A 16,500-nucleotide genomic window follows, 5' to 3' on the forward strand; every position below is an offset into this window, starting at 1 on the left:
TCTGTTAATATTGATCCTAAATATTTGAAAGTATCCACTTTATCAAAAGTATTATTTAATATTTTAACGCATCCACAATTTGCCGTACACTTCCGACGCACTTCCATGTATTTAGTTTTCTCTGCATTTACTTCTAAACCCATGTCCCTGCAAGCGTTTAATAAGATGTCTGCATTTGTTTCTATTTTTCTCCTGTCATCCCCTATTAAATTTACATCATCAGCATATGCCATAACCTGGTGAATACCGTTCAACTGTAGGCCCTGGTTGCTATCTTTGATTTTCCTTGTAGCGTATTCCAGAACAAAGTTGAATAATAATGGGGTCAACGCATCTCCTTGTTTCAGGCCATTTTCGACGTGAATGCTCGTGAGGACAAAAATGTTCTTACCCGGACTTGTATCTTTAATAATCTAATTAGCTTTTTCATTATTCAAAATTCTGTAAGAATGTTGTACAGTGGTTCTCTCCTAACCGAGTCGTACGCCTTTCTAAAATCAATAAATAGTTCATGTACCGGGGTTGAAGACATGTAAATAAATATGTTTTACAGTATTTTATAGATTTATTATCAATTATGTCAATCAAAGTAATTAACAATCGGTTCAGTTAATTATTATATTATTAAATTATATTAATATAATTAGTAATAATATTGTTACTGTTGTTATTTAACCTCGACGTGTGGTAGTTCCGTAAGAGAGAAATAAAATAATTTTTTTTGCTAGAATTGTAGTTTTTAAAAGTCAGGGGAAAAGGTCTTCTTGTAAACCGACAAGACGAGAGGATAATTATTACACAGATGAATATTTGTGAGATCGATTGTATCTAGGGGTAAAAGTGGATCTGAAAAGGTAGGGGACGCATGACGTCACTCTTTCTCCAGTACCTATCTTTGTCCATTGTAATTTTTAGGAAGTGGGGGACGTCATAGATATTTTTGGAAGTGGGGGAACGACGTCACTGTTCCTTCCTCCTCACTTTTACCCCTGATTGTAACACACCTGCTTGGAGTGTCATAGCATAAGGTAGGAACCGTTTACAGTTTTGTTTCTACGGTGATGAACCTTTGTATTGTTTAAATCTGTTTACTTCATTCACAAAAAAAGATTATTTTACCACTTTGACGGAGGTAATTACGCATAATTTTAACTTTATTCCTTCTAATGTACAGTGCGTTCAATTTAAAAGCGGTACGTAAGGTATATACGAATCTTGTTTTTGTTGTTGTTCAGACTTGCTTAAAGAATCTTACTTCTATATTTTTGTATATTGTATATTTGTGCTCCATACTGCTTTTAAATTGAATACATTGTACTTTAATTTGTGCCCTGTACATGTAGTGTAAACTGCAATATGTTTTATGAACTATTGGTACTTGTCTCCATGATTTAAATTATTTCACTTGTAATGCTCTACTAAAGATTTGATGCTAAATCAAATCAGTGGTTTCCAACCGGTATGTCGCGACAAATTGATGTTGTGCGCAGTCCCATAGTGTGTGTCGCGCAATTTTTCAATTTAAAAACAATGAAGCATTTAATAATGAGTTGAAAATAATTTTGAGACAGACTATACCTGTTAACACCTCCAATGGTAGGAGCAATGGTCAGTAGTGCATAAGAGAGCTTTCTTGTGGGTAAAACGGTTAGCGTACGAGACCCAGGTTCGATTCCCTCTGGGAGCTCATTTGGTTCGGATTCCACGTTAACCTGTAGGTCCTTGTCTCATATAGTCTTGCTGTAGAGACACACTACACTAAAAATTAATCAAATCAATCAAGTATTGCATAAGAGTCTCTCTAAGAGTTGAGGCACTTATCGCAACGTGGGATGAGTTTGAAGAATCCCTCCTGGTAAAAATCCTGTCTTTGCGTGTTTAGGCACATTGTCACGAAGTGTTTCACCTCCAAGTCTGAAGCTAAGCGACGACCTCCGAGGGCTCCTTCAAGTACGGGAACAGGTGAAAGTCGCTTGGAGCAAGATCTGGGTTGTAGGGAGGATGGTCGATGATGTCCCAACGAAACTGCTGCAACAGCATGGTGATGGTCTGGGCTGTATGCGCGTTGTCGTGAAAGAACTTTCGACACCATTGTGCGACATGTTGTGACGAGACACTACAGTCTCTCCGTAAACCTCTACCAACTGCCGGTGAATTTGAGCCGCGGTTACATGTTTCGCCCACAGAAATCGAATAACTGAGCGGACTTCTTCGCGAGACCAGTTTCCCAAACGAGTCGCCATTTGTGTTCACCTACAACTAGCACCGTAGGTGATGGGTGACTGAAACTCTACACAGTTGCCAACTCAATGTATTAAAATTACCGCACACTCCTCATTCCTCGATAACAGACGAAATTCCAGAAATAACGGCCTTGTAACCTTTATTCCTGATCTTCCCTCGGATTACTAATTAGAGAAACAATTGTGTCCCGATGTCGAGGACATTTAGTTAAATGTGTGTCCCTAGTCAAAAAAGATTGAGAATCACTGTTATAAATTATCTGTTGATTTACGTTATCTAAGTTTTTCTTTTTACCGTTTCTTCCTTTTATCAGCAGTAGAGGTACAGCTGCACTATCAGTGATAATCACAAACCTAGAAATCAGGAGCGTCATTTCAGACTTCGCTTGGGGGGGGGGGACAAGAGCACCATCGACATAAGACTTTCGCGTTTTGTACTTGTATATTAGTAGACAATCGATTAAAGTATATATATATTTCTCAAACTCTTAGGGAAGGCAATTGCCCCCTACCCCCTAAATGACGCCCCTGCGAGAAATATAAACTAAAAATATTAAAGGGGAATAAAGGAAAGTGTGTCGATCTATATGAAATTAGCCAATGAGAGTTGCTTGAGCACTTTAAAATCAATTGATTTTTTTATCGATCCCTACATGATTACTGACAGTGAGTGGAGAGGATTTAGGATCCCCTATGCTCCATCCAAGCTGGATGGCTGAGGTTAGAAGGCCTAGAGCTCCGAGCAAGTAAAGGCTTTGGGTTAGGTTCCTCTCAAAGCTCCAGGCAAGCTAAGAGAGTAGATTTGACCAGCCAAAGACTGATACCAAAAGTACACCTTGTTTTATATCTGCTTTAGTGTGGTGGTGGAGCTAGTGGTCCTTCTTCGTCACATGACCAAAGGTGTCGCTAGTGTCCTTGTCTGATATTGCAGTCATTCGTAGTATGACGCACATCGTGTTGTTTGTAAATATAAGCACATGTTGGTTGGTTGTAAACAGTTCCATGTGCGGGATTTTACAGTATTGGTATAGTCTTCTCGGCGATTAACCGTGCAGCTGCTTCTGAGCACGGTTTACTTTAATTGGGACTAATCACGCAAAGAGTAAAGCTCGATTTAAAGGACCTCGAATCAACGGACTTCGGATTTGACGGACATAATTTGACTAATGTAGCAAATGTAGTTGGAAGAAAGAAATCGTTGAGGCAAAAATTTCGACCAGATTTTTAAAAGATGCGATTGTTCTAATGGTAATGGTTCGTATATATTAATATGGTGTGTATATTAAATATCTTACATTTACATTATACAGCCCAATTTTAATTGTAATATCCTATTTTACGTATTATTCATAACAAAATATGCGATTTATTAATAGACTTTCAATTTTACGGATACTTTTTAGCCAAAATTAAACGTCACTTTTCCTGTTTTCAGGTCATGTATGGAACTCTGTAAGTCCTGCGGCCCAGCAGCTAATACGTAGCATGTTGACTAAGGACCCTGCGTTTCGTATAACAGCAGCAGAAGTTGCACAGAATCGATGGATAGAAGTAAGCATTCTTTATTCAGCTCAGAGGCGGATCTAGCCCAGGGCTGGGGGGGAGGTAGGCCCCCAGTTTTTTGAGGCACAAAAATAATTGAAACTATTACTTATATATTTTTGAAAATTTATAGTAAACTCATGATATATCAGTCATAGTATGTGTTCTGGTTGCCGTCCCCCAGTTTTTACCCTCTAGATCCGCCTCTGATTCATCTGCGCATTTGAATCACTCAGTGAGTATCCTGTAGAGATACCGGCAATAATTCTGTACATCTTTAGCAGTGGCGTATTTACGATTTTTTTTCGGGGGGCAGTGCTTTGCCTGAAAATGTGAAAATTCTGCAAAATATTTCATATACTTTACTATAGTAAGTAAGTTTTCGGGGGAAGCTTAAGCCCGGAAGCCTCCCCCTAAATACACCACTGATCTTTAGTATACTCCAGGGGCGGAACCCAGAAGAAGAAAATTTCTTATTTTATATATGTAAATAAAACCTATCCCAAAGTTAGCAGTATGACAACCCTGCGACCCCCCCAGAAGTCGGTCCTGGATCCGCCCCTGGTATACTCTTACAAAAATTTGTTCAATTAACAGAATTTCAATTACTCATGTGCCATTTGCAGATAAATTTACGTTTTGAAAACGAAGAAGCATGAGATTAGAAATAATTAAACTTTTTTAACGATTAGTCTTACTGGTACCGTCATGTGTTTGAGTGATATGTCAATTTCATGTTGCTTACACCCTTGGCCGTATTTTTTTGAAAAAATCCTTGTTCCTTTTTTTTACTTAAGGAAGGCAAGTCAATATCCATTGAAAACAGTAAGATTGGCTTTTATTTATCAAATTTCTGAAGATAACCAATTTTCCCCTCTATTTCATCAGGAGAAACTAATCGTTTGTCCTTACGGGCCTCATATTGGATTCTGTAAAATTCGCGTGGTTTCGAAAACTAAATAGTTCTAATGCTTCTATTAAAGGCATATGGCAAAAAAAATCGCATTGCTGTCAGTATATGTCCCTGCCACCATGTAAAAGCCTGGAATCTACCTTAGACTTATATACAGGATGTTTCAAAATAAATATAAGAATTTTAAGGCTTTATAGTGTTCATTACAATTATAAATAATACCACAAATGAAAGAGCAACTCAATCAGTTTTAGCTACAAGTGTTCAATTTGAGCACTATTCGTCATATGGCACACATCGAGTCGATAGGCGAGTTCTTTCCAAACCTTGATCATTGTGTCTGGAGTAATTGTTGCAACAAATGCTTCAATCCTCTTTTTTTTCTTAATTCCTCAATCTCGTTAAAATTCTCCACACAGACGTCATCGCAATTGCTAATTCACGACGAGTCTTAAGGCCGTGTCTATCGTTTTCAGCTGAGATCATCAATCCCTATATAATAACATGGTGAACTTCTTTCCAAAGTATTATGAAAACTATTTGTCTTATGCAATTCAAAATTTCCTCACATGTTAACCTATCCCAATACTACATGTTAACTTTTTTTATTTTTAATCTAGCTCTTATAGTTCATTAATATTATTTTTTACAAGGAAATATGACAGCACTGGAAAGAACATAAGCAGGGTTTCTTTTCCTGTTGGTGGAGGTCCAGATACCTAATCCACTCACACCATTGTTCCTCACTGATCTTCAAAAAGTTTGTAGGGGAGGGAAGCAGGTTACGAAATGAGATAAGATTGTTCATCTAAAAATGCAGAGAATGCATATCCTGGAAGTTATGTTAGTTGACAATCTGATCATATGGTCGGAAGAAGAAAGGGTTGTGGGAGACAAGGCTAGCTGCTGTCAGAACCAACCATTTGAACAAATTTTCAAATGTATAAAATAAATAGTTTTCATAATATTTTGGAAAGAAATATGCCATGTTATTATATAGGGAAATTCCAGCGCATTGCGAGTGTTGGACACAGCTTTAAGAATTGCTTTCTTGGGGCTACGCGTGAAAGACTCTCACTCGTTCAACACGTTTTTCAGTTACTCTTGAACGTCCCGTACTCTTCCCTTTGCACAGACAGCCGGTGTCTTCAAATTGATGATACCATCTACGGATATTATTATCACTTGGTGGATTGCAATTGAATTTAATACGGAAGGCACGTTGCACTATAACTATGGATTCAGTCTTTGCAAAATGTAAAACACAAAAAGCTTTCTGCTCACTAATCGCCATCTTTGCTACTAGCGCTTTCTATCGTCAGACAGAGGAAACAGTGCATGCGCATGTGTGCATATAAGACTACCTTGCTCCTTCATTTGAAGTATTATTTATAATTGTAAGTTAATTGTGATAAATACTACAAAGCATTAAAACCCCAATATTCATTTTGAAACACCCTGTATTGTACTTATACTAGACTTTAATCAGAACATGTATGAAAGAATATTATCTTCCACTTTGCTAAATTCAGTGTTACACTTTTTCGTTATAAGTGAGAATGTACTGTATTTTTCTCAGATACTATTGTACTAATGAATATAATATTCACACAGTGTCTTTCAAATATAATTGAGTGACGTATAAAAAAAGAGACGTTTCTCCTGAGAAGATATTAGTTTGAGTGCTAGAACCCCTCCACCTCTCCAGTCTCTTCTTGACGAAATTCTGCGTACGTTACTGTAATGACCTATGAGTAGTGTAGCTACAAAACCATCAACGTTTTTGTTTGAGTATCAAAATTGCCTTTGTTTCGACTGTTCCTTAGGTGCGAACGGTCTCGGTTTCGATTCCCGGTGGGGACACTCGGTCGAAAAAGTGTAAAATCTTTTCCAGGCTACCCATCTTGAGTGAGGTTTTCTTGGGCTTTCCTCATTCACACTAGACAAAGGCTGGGATGGTACCTAACCCACATAGCACAGGGACGTCCATGGGACGTCCAAGACTGATCCGCAATGGACAACGGGACATTCCGGGATCATCCTAATTTGCTCCCGGGACATCCATAGGACCTTCGCGGTATATCCAGAAGTCCACTAATATCCCGGAAAAAGGGATATTAAATGGAACCTGAAAGGGATGTCCGCTTGTAAATCGTGGGATAATGTAGGTCCTAGGTATGTGGGATTTCCCTTGGATCTCCTGTCCCATCCGAGACGTACCGTGAATATCCTACGTGGAAATCCTTTAGGACATTTTATGCAGGATGTCCATGGGATGTCTACTTATTGTCTCGATAATCCCGAGAACTATATGAGATAATTGGGATCAAAGTAGGACGTTTTAGGGACGTTGTGTGCTATGCGGGTAACATACAGACCCCAGGCCGCTTCCTTCCCTTTCACGCGTGTGATCGCCAAGGGACGTCACCCGTCATACGTGACGGGCTAAATGGCCTTAGATGCTGAAAGTCCAGAAATCTAATTCCTAATCGTAATCCTAGTGACTGGCTAACATGGCCATAGATGCCGAAAGCCCAGAAATCTAATTCCGAATCCTAATCCTAGTGACGGGCTAACATGGCCATAGATGCCGAAAGCCCAGAGATCTAATTCCTAATCCTAATCCCAGTGACGGGCTAATATGGCCATAGATGCCAAAAGCCCAGAAATCTAATTCCTAATCCCAATCCTAGTGACGGGCTAGCATGGCCATAGATGCCAAAAGCCCAGAAATCTAATTCCTAATCCCAATCCTAGTGACGGGCTAGCATGGCCATAGATGCCAAAAGCCCAGAAATCTAATTCCTAATCCTAGTGACGGGTTAACATGGCCATAGATGCTGAAAGCCCAGAAATCTAATTCCTAATCCTAATCCTGTTCCTTATGTTTCTTTAATCAGGTTTCTGACAATGGTAGAAGCGAGCTGTGCCAAGTTCTAGAACACTGTCTTCTCACAATATTAATTTTGCTTTCTAGTTTAAGTAGGATACTTCATAAAAAATAAGAGACATGTAATAAAAAAAATAGTGCCCAAATCATGTCCTTTGTGAAGATAGTGTATTACACCTTCTTCCCTTTTTTGTCTACAGGGAGGTTCAAATAGTGTAGACGACAGTGACGAGGCGCCTCAGAATGTGTTGGAAATGATGAGAAAATGGAAGCCAGACTTGGTGGTAAGCACTTTTGGATTACAGCTTTATATCAATCATGTTTATCCTTCTCCGTACATGTAGTCTTAGAGACAATCTTCAACTTAATTTTCTATTCCACAATATCATTTGTGCATATTAAAGTAAGCATAATTAAATTACATCTTAAAATGTAGTTACGTACCACCGGTTGAACGACTGCCCAATAGTATGGTCCTACGCAATAATAATTCTGTCTCTGGATAAGTACTTGATTTCGCTCTTAATTCCTTAGATTCTTGTTCTTCTCCTAAAACCTTGCTACGAGGGGAGATCTAAATGTAATGCACACTATTTTTTCCTGCCAAAAGTTGTATAAATAGCCAAACCAAACATACACTTGAAGGTTCGTGTCTTACCTAAGAACTGACACATTCGAGCCGTTCTTCTTCCAGCGTGGCACTTGTATAAGTATACATTGTTCATGAAGGTCCGTTTACTGACGGCATATTCACCGACGGAAGATGGTTTGAACATCTTCAGTCGAATTGTCTCCCAAAAATCATTTCAGAGTTCAAGGGTTGAAAGTCTGAAGAAGCTAAATTATCACCATGTGGTTGGTGAACGTTGAACGTATTAACAAACTTAGGGGCGAGATTTATCTTCTGACATCTGAAGTATTAACTCCGGGGCAATTCGACCTAACATTACTAATGTAGTAGCTTGGATGGCTGTATTTATATTCATCCCAGGTAGGTGTACGAAGCTCCAGAGGAAAAAGCCTTAACGTATTGTCAGTATGACTTTGTCATGAGAGTGGGTGATTATGAATTTATGGAAGTCGGACCATTTACGAGAAGAAGTCAAAAAGTAAAGGAACTTTTGCAATTTCTCGCACTTCTAGTATCCAGCTCTGAATTAGTGTCGTCTGCAACACGTCTATGCAACGTGTCAATGTTCGCAGACGGATCCGGTGTTATTCCTTCTTATTTCTTCCGACAATGACTAATGTTACGCAGATCGACCGGAACGGTGTTCATCGGTAAGGTTTACCTGTCCCTCTTCAAAATCGTGTACATCTAGCGATGCTGTTGTGGTGCATGCCTTCAGCTCAAATAAATTTACATTATTAATTACCGAATTTCAAGCAAAGCCTTATGTGAGCTCATAACAATATGACTACACCTCGTTGCTTTTCTTTCCTACATGTTACTAAAACGCGACATTTTTTGGGACGCTGACCACAGTACTTCCGACGAACGTCATAACTACAGCATCATCATAGGTATTCTGCCTTTATTGGCAGATCACTTGCCGCAGCTGAGAAGCTTCCATGCTCCACGGTCCTCCGCTAACTTCTTCGTCTTCGCGTATGATCTTTCTGTTTTTATATCATCCATCAATTGTAGTCTCCTTCGCCCCTTCCCTCTCTTTCCTGCCACCATACCCTCTAGGCTGTCCCTCATGATACAATCTCTTCTTAGGCAATGTCCCAACCAGTTTCACTTCCTCTTCCTAATAATATCTAAAAGTGTTCTTTTCTCACCCACCATTTCTAACACTCTCTCATTCGTTTTCCGCTCGACCCAACTAATTCTTTCCATTCTTCTCCACACCCACATTTTGACAACTGTAAACTAGTTGCCTGCTTCTTGCTTTTTTTTTTCATTTTGAGATGTCCTCCTGAGGTATGAGAAAACATGCATCTGCCACACATCGCGAAAGTTCATTACTGTACTGCATGAGCTCTCTGAGTGTGTGCGATGTTGTTCAATCATCGATGAGACGTGTATAATCAGTGAGAGATTAGTTGAACGTGGCGGCCATAGTAGCAGTAAAACATAGTCTCCATGCAAGAACGATAGCAACAGATTCTTGCCACATGCAGTCACACGTTATCCTAAAGGAAAGTGATTCCATGCAGGATCTGGTATAAAGAGACCACAGCCATGTTCAACACCTTGTTTTGCCTTTGAGAACTAAAATTTGTCCATACAAGTCTTACTTTCTAGAGGTCACTTGCGCCTGGAATTTTCCACCTTCGTATTGGACACTCGGGCTCGGATAGCGTGTTCAGTGTTTCTTCTTCTTTTTTTCTCTGTACGGAGTTGTATGCTGACCAATACTTTACTAAGACTTATTAGCAGTGAATTTGTAATTTAGTAAGTACGTAGTCCGTTATTTCACACGATAACTCTTCGACGAAAACGAATTCCTGAATTGTCTTTTAAATAGACCACTAGACTAGAATGTTTTGTGAACTATCTCGACGGAGTTCGTTAATGGATCCATCCATTAACATCTTCACGGGTAACGATGGCTATCCTTATCCCGTTTAAAATCCATCACATTTCCTAGCTTCTATGCAACCTGCTTAGGAGCAAAGAAATGTTGGTTGCCTATAATACAAGGATAAGTAGCTTTCCTTATTGCAGTTATTGCGGCCGAGTTTGTTAATGGAATCAATCGGTTAACATGTTCATGGGTAAAGTGATATACTCACCACTTCAACTACCAGCATAGGTTCTTCATTCATAAATGTAACCTTCGCATAATCCTATTTGCTGCCTTTACTAGAGTTTTTGTTCATCCTATGTGTATAAATTATTTCCGAAATATTTCCGAAATAAAGTAATGCAGTATATTGATTGCTGCTATTTTTAATAAATGCACCTGAACAGCGCATAATAAGATAATTAAGCCTCCTCCCCCCACATTTAGAACAGTATAACGATTCTCATGGACTGTATCCGTATTGAAACATGTAGTCAGTATTAGAGGTGGAGTGAGTCAGTAGGTCGTGCGTCAAGTGGGTCAAGATTTGTGAGTGGGTCGTGGGTGTCAACAGGACGTGATCCACTGCGACCTACCACCCATCGTTACCCACTGACCCATCGACCCACCATGACTCTCTTAGCCACCGACCCACTAAGATCCATGGATCGATCCACTCTGTTCAGTCCATTGAAGACAGCATTTTGTGAACAGTGGTAAATTTGTCTACGTGTTACTATCAAGGCCTTCATTTCTCTTCCTTTTTTATTTGTTTCTGTTTAGTTATCTGAGATGAGTAGGCTATATCCAAGTGAAAAAAGAACTTAGGCACAATATAGCAATAGGACTTACTACTTGGTTTTCGAGATACAGTCGAATTTTACCCCCTTTTTTCTTTCTTTCTTCACCTTGGCCTCATTTTCTTGACTTGAGTAACAATAAAACACTAGCATTGCTTACCAGCCATCTCTTCAAGAACAGACGAACACATAACTTGTGGAGTTATTTCAGCGAGTCACAACACAACCAGAAGAACAAGAAGTGTCTTCACTGTTCTTCCCCGATGGACTTCTCCCGTTATATTTCCCTGATGTTACTCCTTTTATTCGTATTTCCACCCTTCGTGAAGAAGACTTCAAGGCAGGTCCGAGAGCTTGGGTTTGGAAGCAGAAGGATTTTTCACGAATCAGAATTCGAAGTGAGATGATTGTTGACGTTCCTGAGCGTGTTAACGTACTGTCCGAACCTGTACTGCAAGGTAACAACAGATGATTCGAAATAACTTCGTGAATAGATATTTACTGGACATGCATTACGAAAGTCTCATTTCGTCTCATGTCCGTTCCTACAAGAGCATCGAATGCCGAGGCGTTGTTTCTGCAACAATGTTTCTTAATATTGTCCTTCCATTATTAGAGTCCTTGATGACTCTAACAATGCTTGTTAAACGGTGTAAATTATGCAGTTCTTCGTTATGAAGTTTCCGCCATTCTCCATTCCCAGTCCTCTTGGGTTCGAATATTCGTCTCAGGATTTCATTCTCAAATACTTTCAGTTTATGTTCTTCCCTCAGAGTAAGCGACCATGTTTCGCAACCATACACTTCAACAGGTATGATTATTATTTTATATTGTAAAATTTCTAATATGTTGAGCTAGGTTAATTAAATCAGAGTCCGGAATCCACTACCGGTTTATTTGTAAAAAAATCTTCAATTACACAGTATTTACAGAAATACTATGGTACACTTTCCTCTATTTTGTAAGGTAAAAATTAGGTCGTCCTAGACCGTGCGGTCGCGGACAGAATCTCTGCAGAGAACTGCTGCAGGTTAAGCAGAGTGACGTAGGAAACCCCAATGCTCCGAAGCAAGCAGTGAGGGAGATAAAAGTCACAGAGCCCCGAAGCAAGCTAAGTAACTGAAGTTGGGAGCCCAACAGAGCCCCGAAGCAGGCAAAGGAACTGAAGTTGGGAGCCCGACAGAGCCCCGAAGCAGGCAAAGAAACTGAAGTTGGGAGCCCGACAGAGCCCCGAAGCAGGCAAAGAAACTGAAGTTGGGAGCCCGACAGAGCCCCGAAGCAGGCAAAGAAACTGAAGTTGGGAACCCGACAGAGCCCCGAAGCAGGCAAAGAAACTGAAGTTGGGAGCCCGACAGAGCCCCGAAGCAGGCAAAGAAACTGAAGTTGGGAGCCCGACAGAGCCCAAAATCAGGCTAAGGCAGGAGGAAAGGGATGGCCAAGAGTTCCGAAGCAGACTAGAGGCTTTGATGTAGGGAACTCCTAGTGCTCCAGGCAAGCAAGAGGAGGGAGACCAGAAAACTTGTGCCTGTCCTCTGGTTGCTGTTCAATCTATATAGGTTTCCTGGCGGCAGTGGCGCGGCTGCAGCCCTGTCATGTGATTTGTAGGAGATAATGCTGGTTATCGTCTGCTACTTGTAGTAATCCTACGTGGTGTGTAGTACTCCGACGTAAATACAAGTGGTAACGTTTACAAACAGGAGCATATGACATTGTTTGTACACAGAAGCATGTGGTACATTACAATATATTTTAATCTTCAAAGGGTCTATTCGGTTTGCCAGACTGTATCATGTGATCAGGTCAAAAGTCACATTGCGTGCTAAATCGGGTATGGAAATTCGAAATCCAGATGTGAGATATTTCAAACAGGTAACCTCCGCGTGAAGCGCCCTGGGTAATTAACAGAAGACACACATACTTTATGATTGATGTTACTCAAACAACTTGACTTTTGACAATGCTCTATCCATACTTACCTTACGTACTATCAAGGGCGCCCATGTTGTGGTTTCCAAGGGGGGCAAATATAAGCAAGGTTTCAAATATAGTTTCAAATTTTGCCATAACCAATGTAAAAATTCTATTGGGCTTTCGATATTCCCAAGTACGATTTTCTCTTAGGGGGGCGATCACCCCACCTTGCCCCCCCCCTCTGATGGGCGCCCTTGCGTACTATACATCGTTTTTAAGCTCTTCATTATGTCTTTGCAAGAAGCTTTCAATTAGCCATCTCCTTATTATAGTTTTAGAGATATGTGGACGCCTTCAGTTTTTAATGTCTTATCCATATTTACCTTACGTGCTATACATCGTTTTTAAGCTCTTCATTATGTCTTTGTAATAAGCATTCAATTAGCCATCTCCTTATTATATACTTTATCATTATTATTGATTTTACTCAAACAACTTGACTTTTGACAATGTTCTATCCATATTTACCTTACGTGCTTTACATCGTTTTCAAGCTCTTCATTATGTCTTTGCAATAAGCTTTCAATTAGCCATCTCCTTATTATAGTTTTAGAGATATGTGGACGCCTTCAGTTTTTAATGTCTTATCCATATTTACCTTACGTGCTATACATCGTTTTTAAGCTCTTCATTATGTCTTTGTAATAAGCATTCAATTAGCCATCTCCTTATTATATACTTTATCATTATTATTGATTTTACTCAAACAACTTGACTTTTGACAATGTTCTATCCATATTTACCTTACGTGCTTTACATCGTTTTCAAGCTCTTCATTATGTCTTTGCAATAAGCTTTCAATTAGCCATCTCCTTATTATAGTTTTAGAGATATGTGGACGCCTTCAGTTTTTAATGTCTTATCCATATTTACCTTACGTGCTTTACATCGTTTTTAAGCTCTTCATTATGTCTTTGTAATAAGCTTTCAATTAGCCATCTCCTTATTATAGTTTTAGAGATATGTGGACGCCTTCAGTTTTTAATGTCTTATCCATATTTACCTTACGTGCTTTACATCGTTTTTAAGCTCTTCATTATGTCTTTGTAATAAGCTTTCAATTAGCCATCTCCTTATTATAGTTTTAGAGATATGTGGACGCCTTCAGTTTTTAATGTCTTATCCATATTTACCTTACGTGCTTTACATCGTTTTTAAGCTCTTCATTATGTCTTTGTAATAAGCTTTCAATTAGCCATCTCCTTATTATAGTTTTAGAGATATGTGGACGCCTTCAGTTTTTAATGTCTTATCCATATTTACCTTACGTGCTTTACATCGTTTTTAAGCTCTTCATTATGTCTTTGCAAGAAGCTTTCAATTAGCCATCTCCTTATTATAGTTTTTGAGATAAGTATGTGGATGACTTCATTTTTGTCATTGATTTTCGTGACTTTTTTTTTTTTTTTTTTTTTACTATGTTCCATCCATTTTAGGACAATTTGCTTATAGAATATATAATCTACGTAGCCTTTTCTACATTTGAACTGAATTTCAGCTATCTGCCTGTTTTGGTTTTTGAGATAAGTGGAGGAATTATTTATTTTTACTCATTTTCCATTGAATTTAATGTTAATATTTCAAGATTTTTGACTATGTTCCATCCATTTTAGAAAAAATTGCTTTTGAAATATAAAATCTACAAATTCTCTTCTATATTTAGGCTTGTTTTCAGCCATCACCCTTGAATTTGCTTTTGGTTTTTGAGATAAATGGAGGAATTATTTTCATTGATTTTCCGTTCACATTAATGTTAAAGTTACGTGCATTTTTTTGGAAAATAGTCCATTCATTTTAGGACAATTTGCTTTTCAAATATAGAATCTACGTAGTCTATTCTACATTTAAGGTGAATTTCAACCATCTCCCTTAAAGTCTGTTCACATCATTGCAACCGGATAGGCCTTTTCTGGACAGAATTCGCGATGACAAGAGATTTTGAACTGAATTTTGTCCTTTCAGTCAACATTTAATTTCTTTGTGGATATAGTTTTAGTTTGTTAATATTGATCCTAGATATTTGAAAGTATCTACTTTGTCGAAAGCATTATTATATATTTTGGAGCATCCATAATTTGCAGTATTACGCTCCCAACGAACTTCCATATATTTAGTTTTTTTTTTTTTTTTTTTTTTTTTTTTTACTGCATTTACTTGCAAACCCATGTTCCTGCAAGCGTTTATTAATACCTCTCTATATACGGGGTATTTCAAAACAACACCGACAACGTTTGGGAGGTGATCTCTGACACCAAGATAAGAAAAAAAAAGTATAGACTATGAAAAATGAACTTAAAAGGTCCATAGCTCCAAAACTATAGGGCCTACCATAATCGGGTGAAGACTTCACTTAAGAACTAGTATGTGGGCTATCCAAAAATACATATTTCAGAATCTTAAAGTACTCACGCAACAATTTTTTATAGAGGGAGTTTGTCTACGAGCATATAATTTAAAGTACTCACCAACTACCTCTATAAAAATTACTGCGGAATTACCGTAAAAATCTGAAACTTGGATATTTGGATAGGGCACTTACTAGTTCCTAAGTGAAGTCTTGACCTGACTGCGGTAGGTCCCATAGTTTTGGTGCTATGGACCTTTAGATTTCATTTTTTTTTAATGTTTTCGGCAGCCTATAACTCCGAAAGGAAGCATTTGTGCACCCAGGTTGGTCTATACTTTTTGTCTTCATCTCTCAAATGTTCTAGATGTTGTTTTCAAACACCCTATATATATTACATGTTTTGGGGGAAAGCGACTTTTTGCGTACCCTGTGCTTATAATATTTAAATTATTATTATTTTCAGGCATCTGAAGAAAATGATATCCGCGAAAGTATTGAAAATGAGAAGCAGCAAAGTAGTGAGCATAAAACAGATCCGAAGAGATCGTTAAAGAATAAATTGGATCATCTCCTCCCAAACATCACTCAGCCAGGCTCTTCTAAATCGTTTCCACATTCACAGAAGTGGTCGGATGATTCATCTGGGCCAGGGACAACTACCAAAGATACTATGAAAATGCTGAGTTGTTCGAAAGCGAAGTCTGGGAAAGGTGCGTTATATACTTTTTTGTGTATATTAATTAGTTAATTAAAGTATTGATTAATTATAATGAAAACTCGGATTTCTGTTGATGTCATATTATTTATCCTAGTGTCTCTGTACATGCCTAATTAAATACGTATAAACATATTTCTGAGTGTTGTGAACACGAAAATATGGTTTTCTTTGGTAATATAAATGTATATTTGAAGCATATTTTAGCTGGCTTTAGATCACATTTGGGTCCGAAACAAGATTTTCAGGAATGATAAAAAAAGATAAAAAGATTGCGATGTTGGCCAAGAATTTTAGGAATGATAAAAAAAAATGCATCAAAAGATTGTCGTCTTGGCCAATGATTAGTTTTTGAATCAGGAGCCACAAAATTATTGAACGGTCCCTAAGTCGAGTTTTCGTATTTTATTTATTTATTTACGAAATAAGCACATCATACTGAGTTAAGTGATGGTTTGGGTTTGGCTACATTTTATGTAGTTCTCCAGATATAAGGCCTGCAGAAAAGTTTTTGCCTCAAATATATTGGATCTTTTGATCCAACAATATAAAAGCATATTTTTGAT

At 38.4% G+C, this 16,500-nt stretch overlaps 1 protein-coding gene across 3 annotated transcripts in view; it reads left to right on the plus strand.

Annotated features, from left to right (window-relative positions):
- LOC145685712 (serine/threonine-protein kinase 33-like) overlaps positions 1-16,500 on the plus strand; it is a 161,088-nt gene that overhangs the window by 125,026 nt on the left and 19,562 nt on the right. For all 3 annotated transcript variants that reach the window (XR_014131469.1, XM_081758160.1, XM_081758161.1), the window contains exons 7-9: positions 3,679-3,794; positions 7,789-7,872; positions 15,683-15,929. Coding sequence is in view for 2 of the 3 variants with exons in the window: in XM_081758160.1 (XP_081614286.1) it covers positions 3,679-3,794; positions 7,789-7,872; positions 15,683-15,929 (447 nt within the window). In the remaining variant the exon portion in view is untranslated. The remainder of the gene's footprint in view (positions 1-3,678; positions 3,795-7,788; positions 7,873-15,682; positions 15,930-16,500) is intronic.

The sequence above is a fragment of the Thermobia domestica genome, chromosome 5, assembly GCF_964235325.1.
Source record: "Thermobia domestica chromosome 5, izTheDome1.hap1.1, whole genome shotgun sequence".
In the NCBI taxonomy this organism is placed as follows: domain Eukaryota; kingdom Metazoa; phylum Arthropoda; class Insecta; order Zygentoma; family Lepismatidae; genus Thermobia; species Thermobia domestica.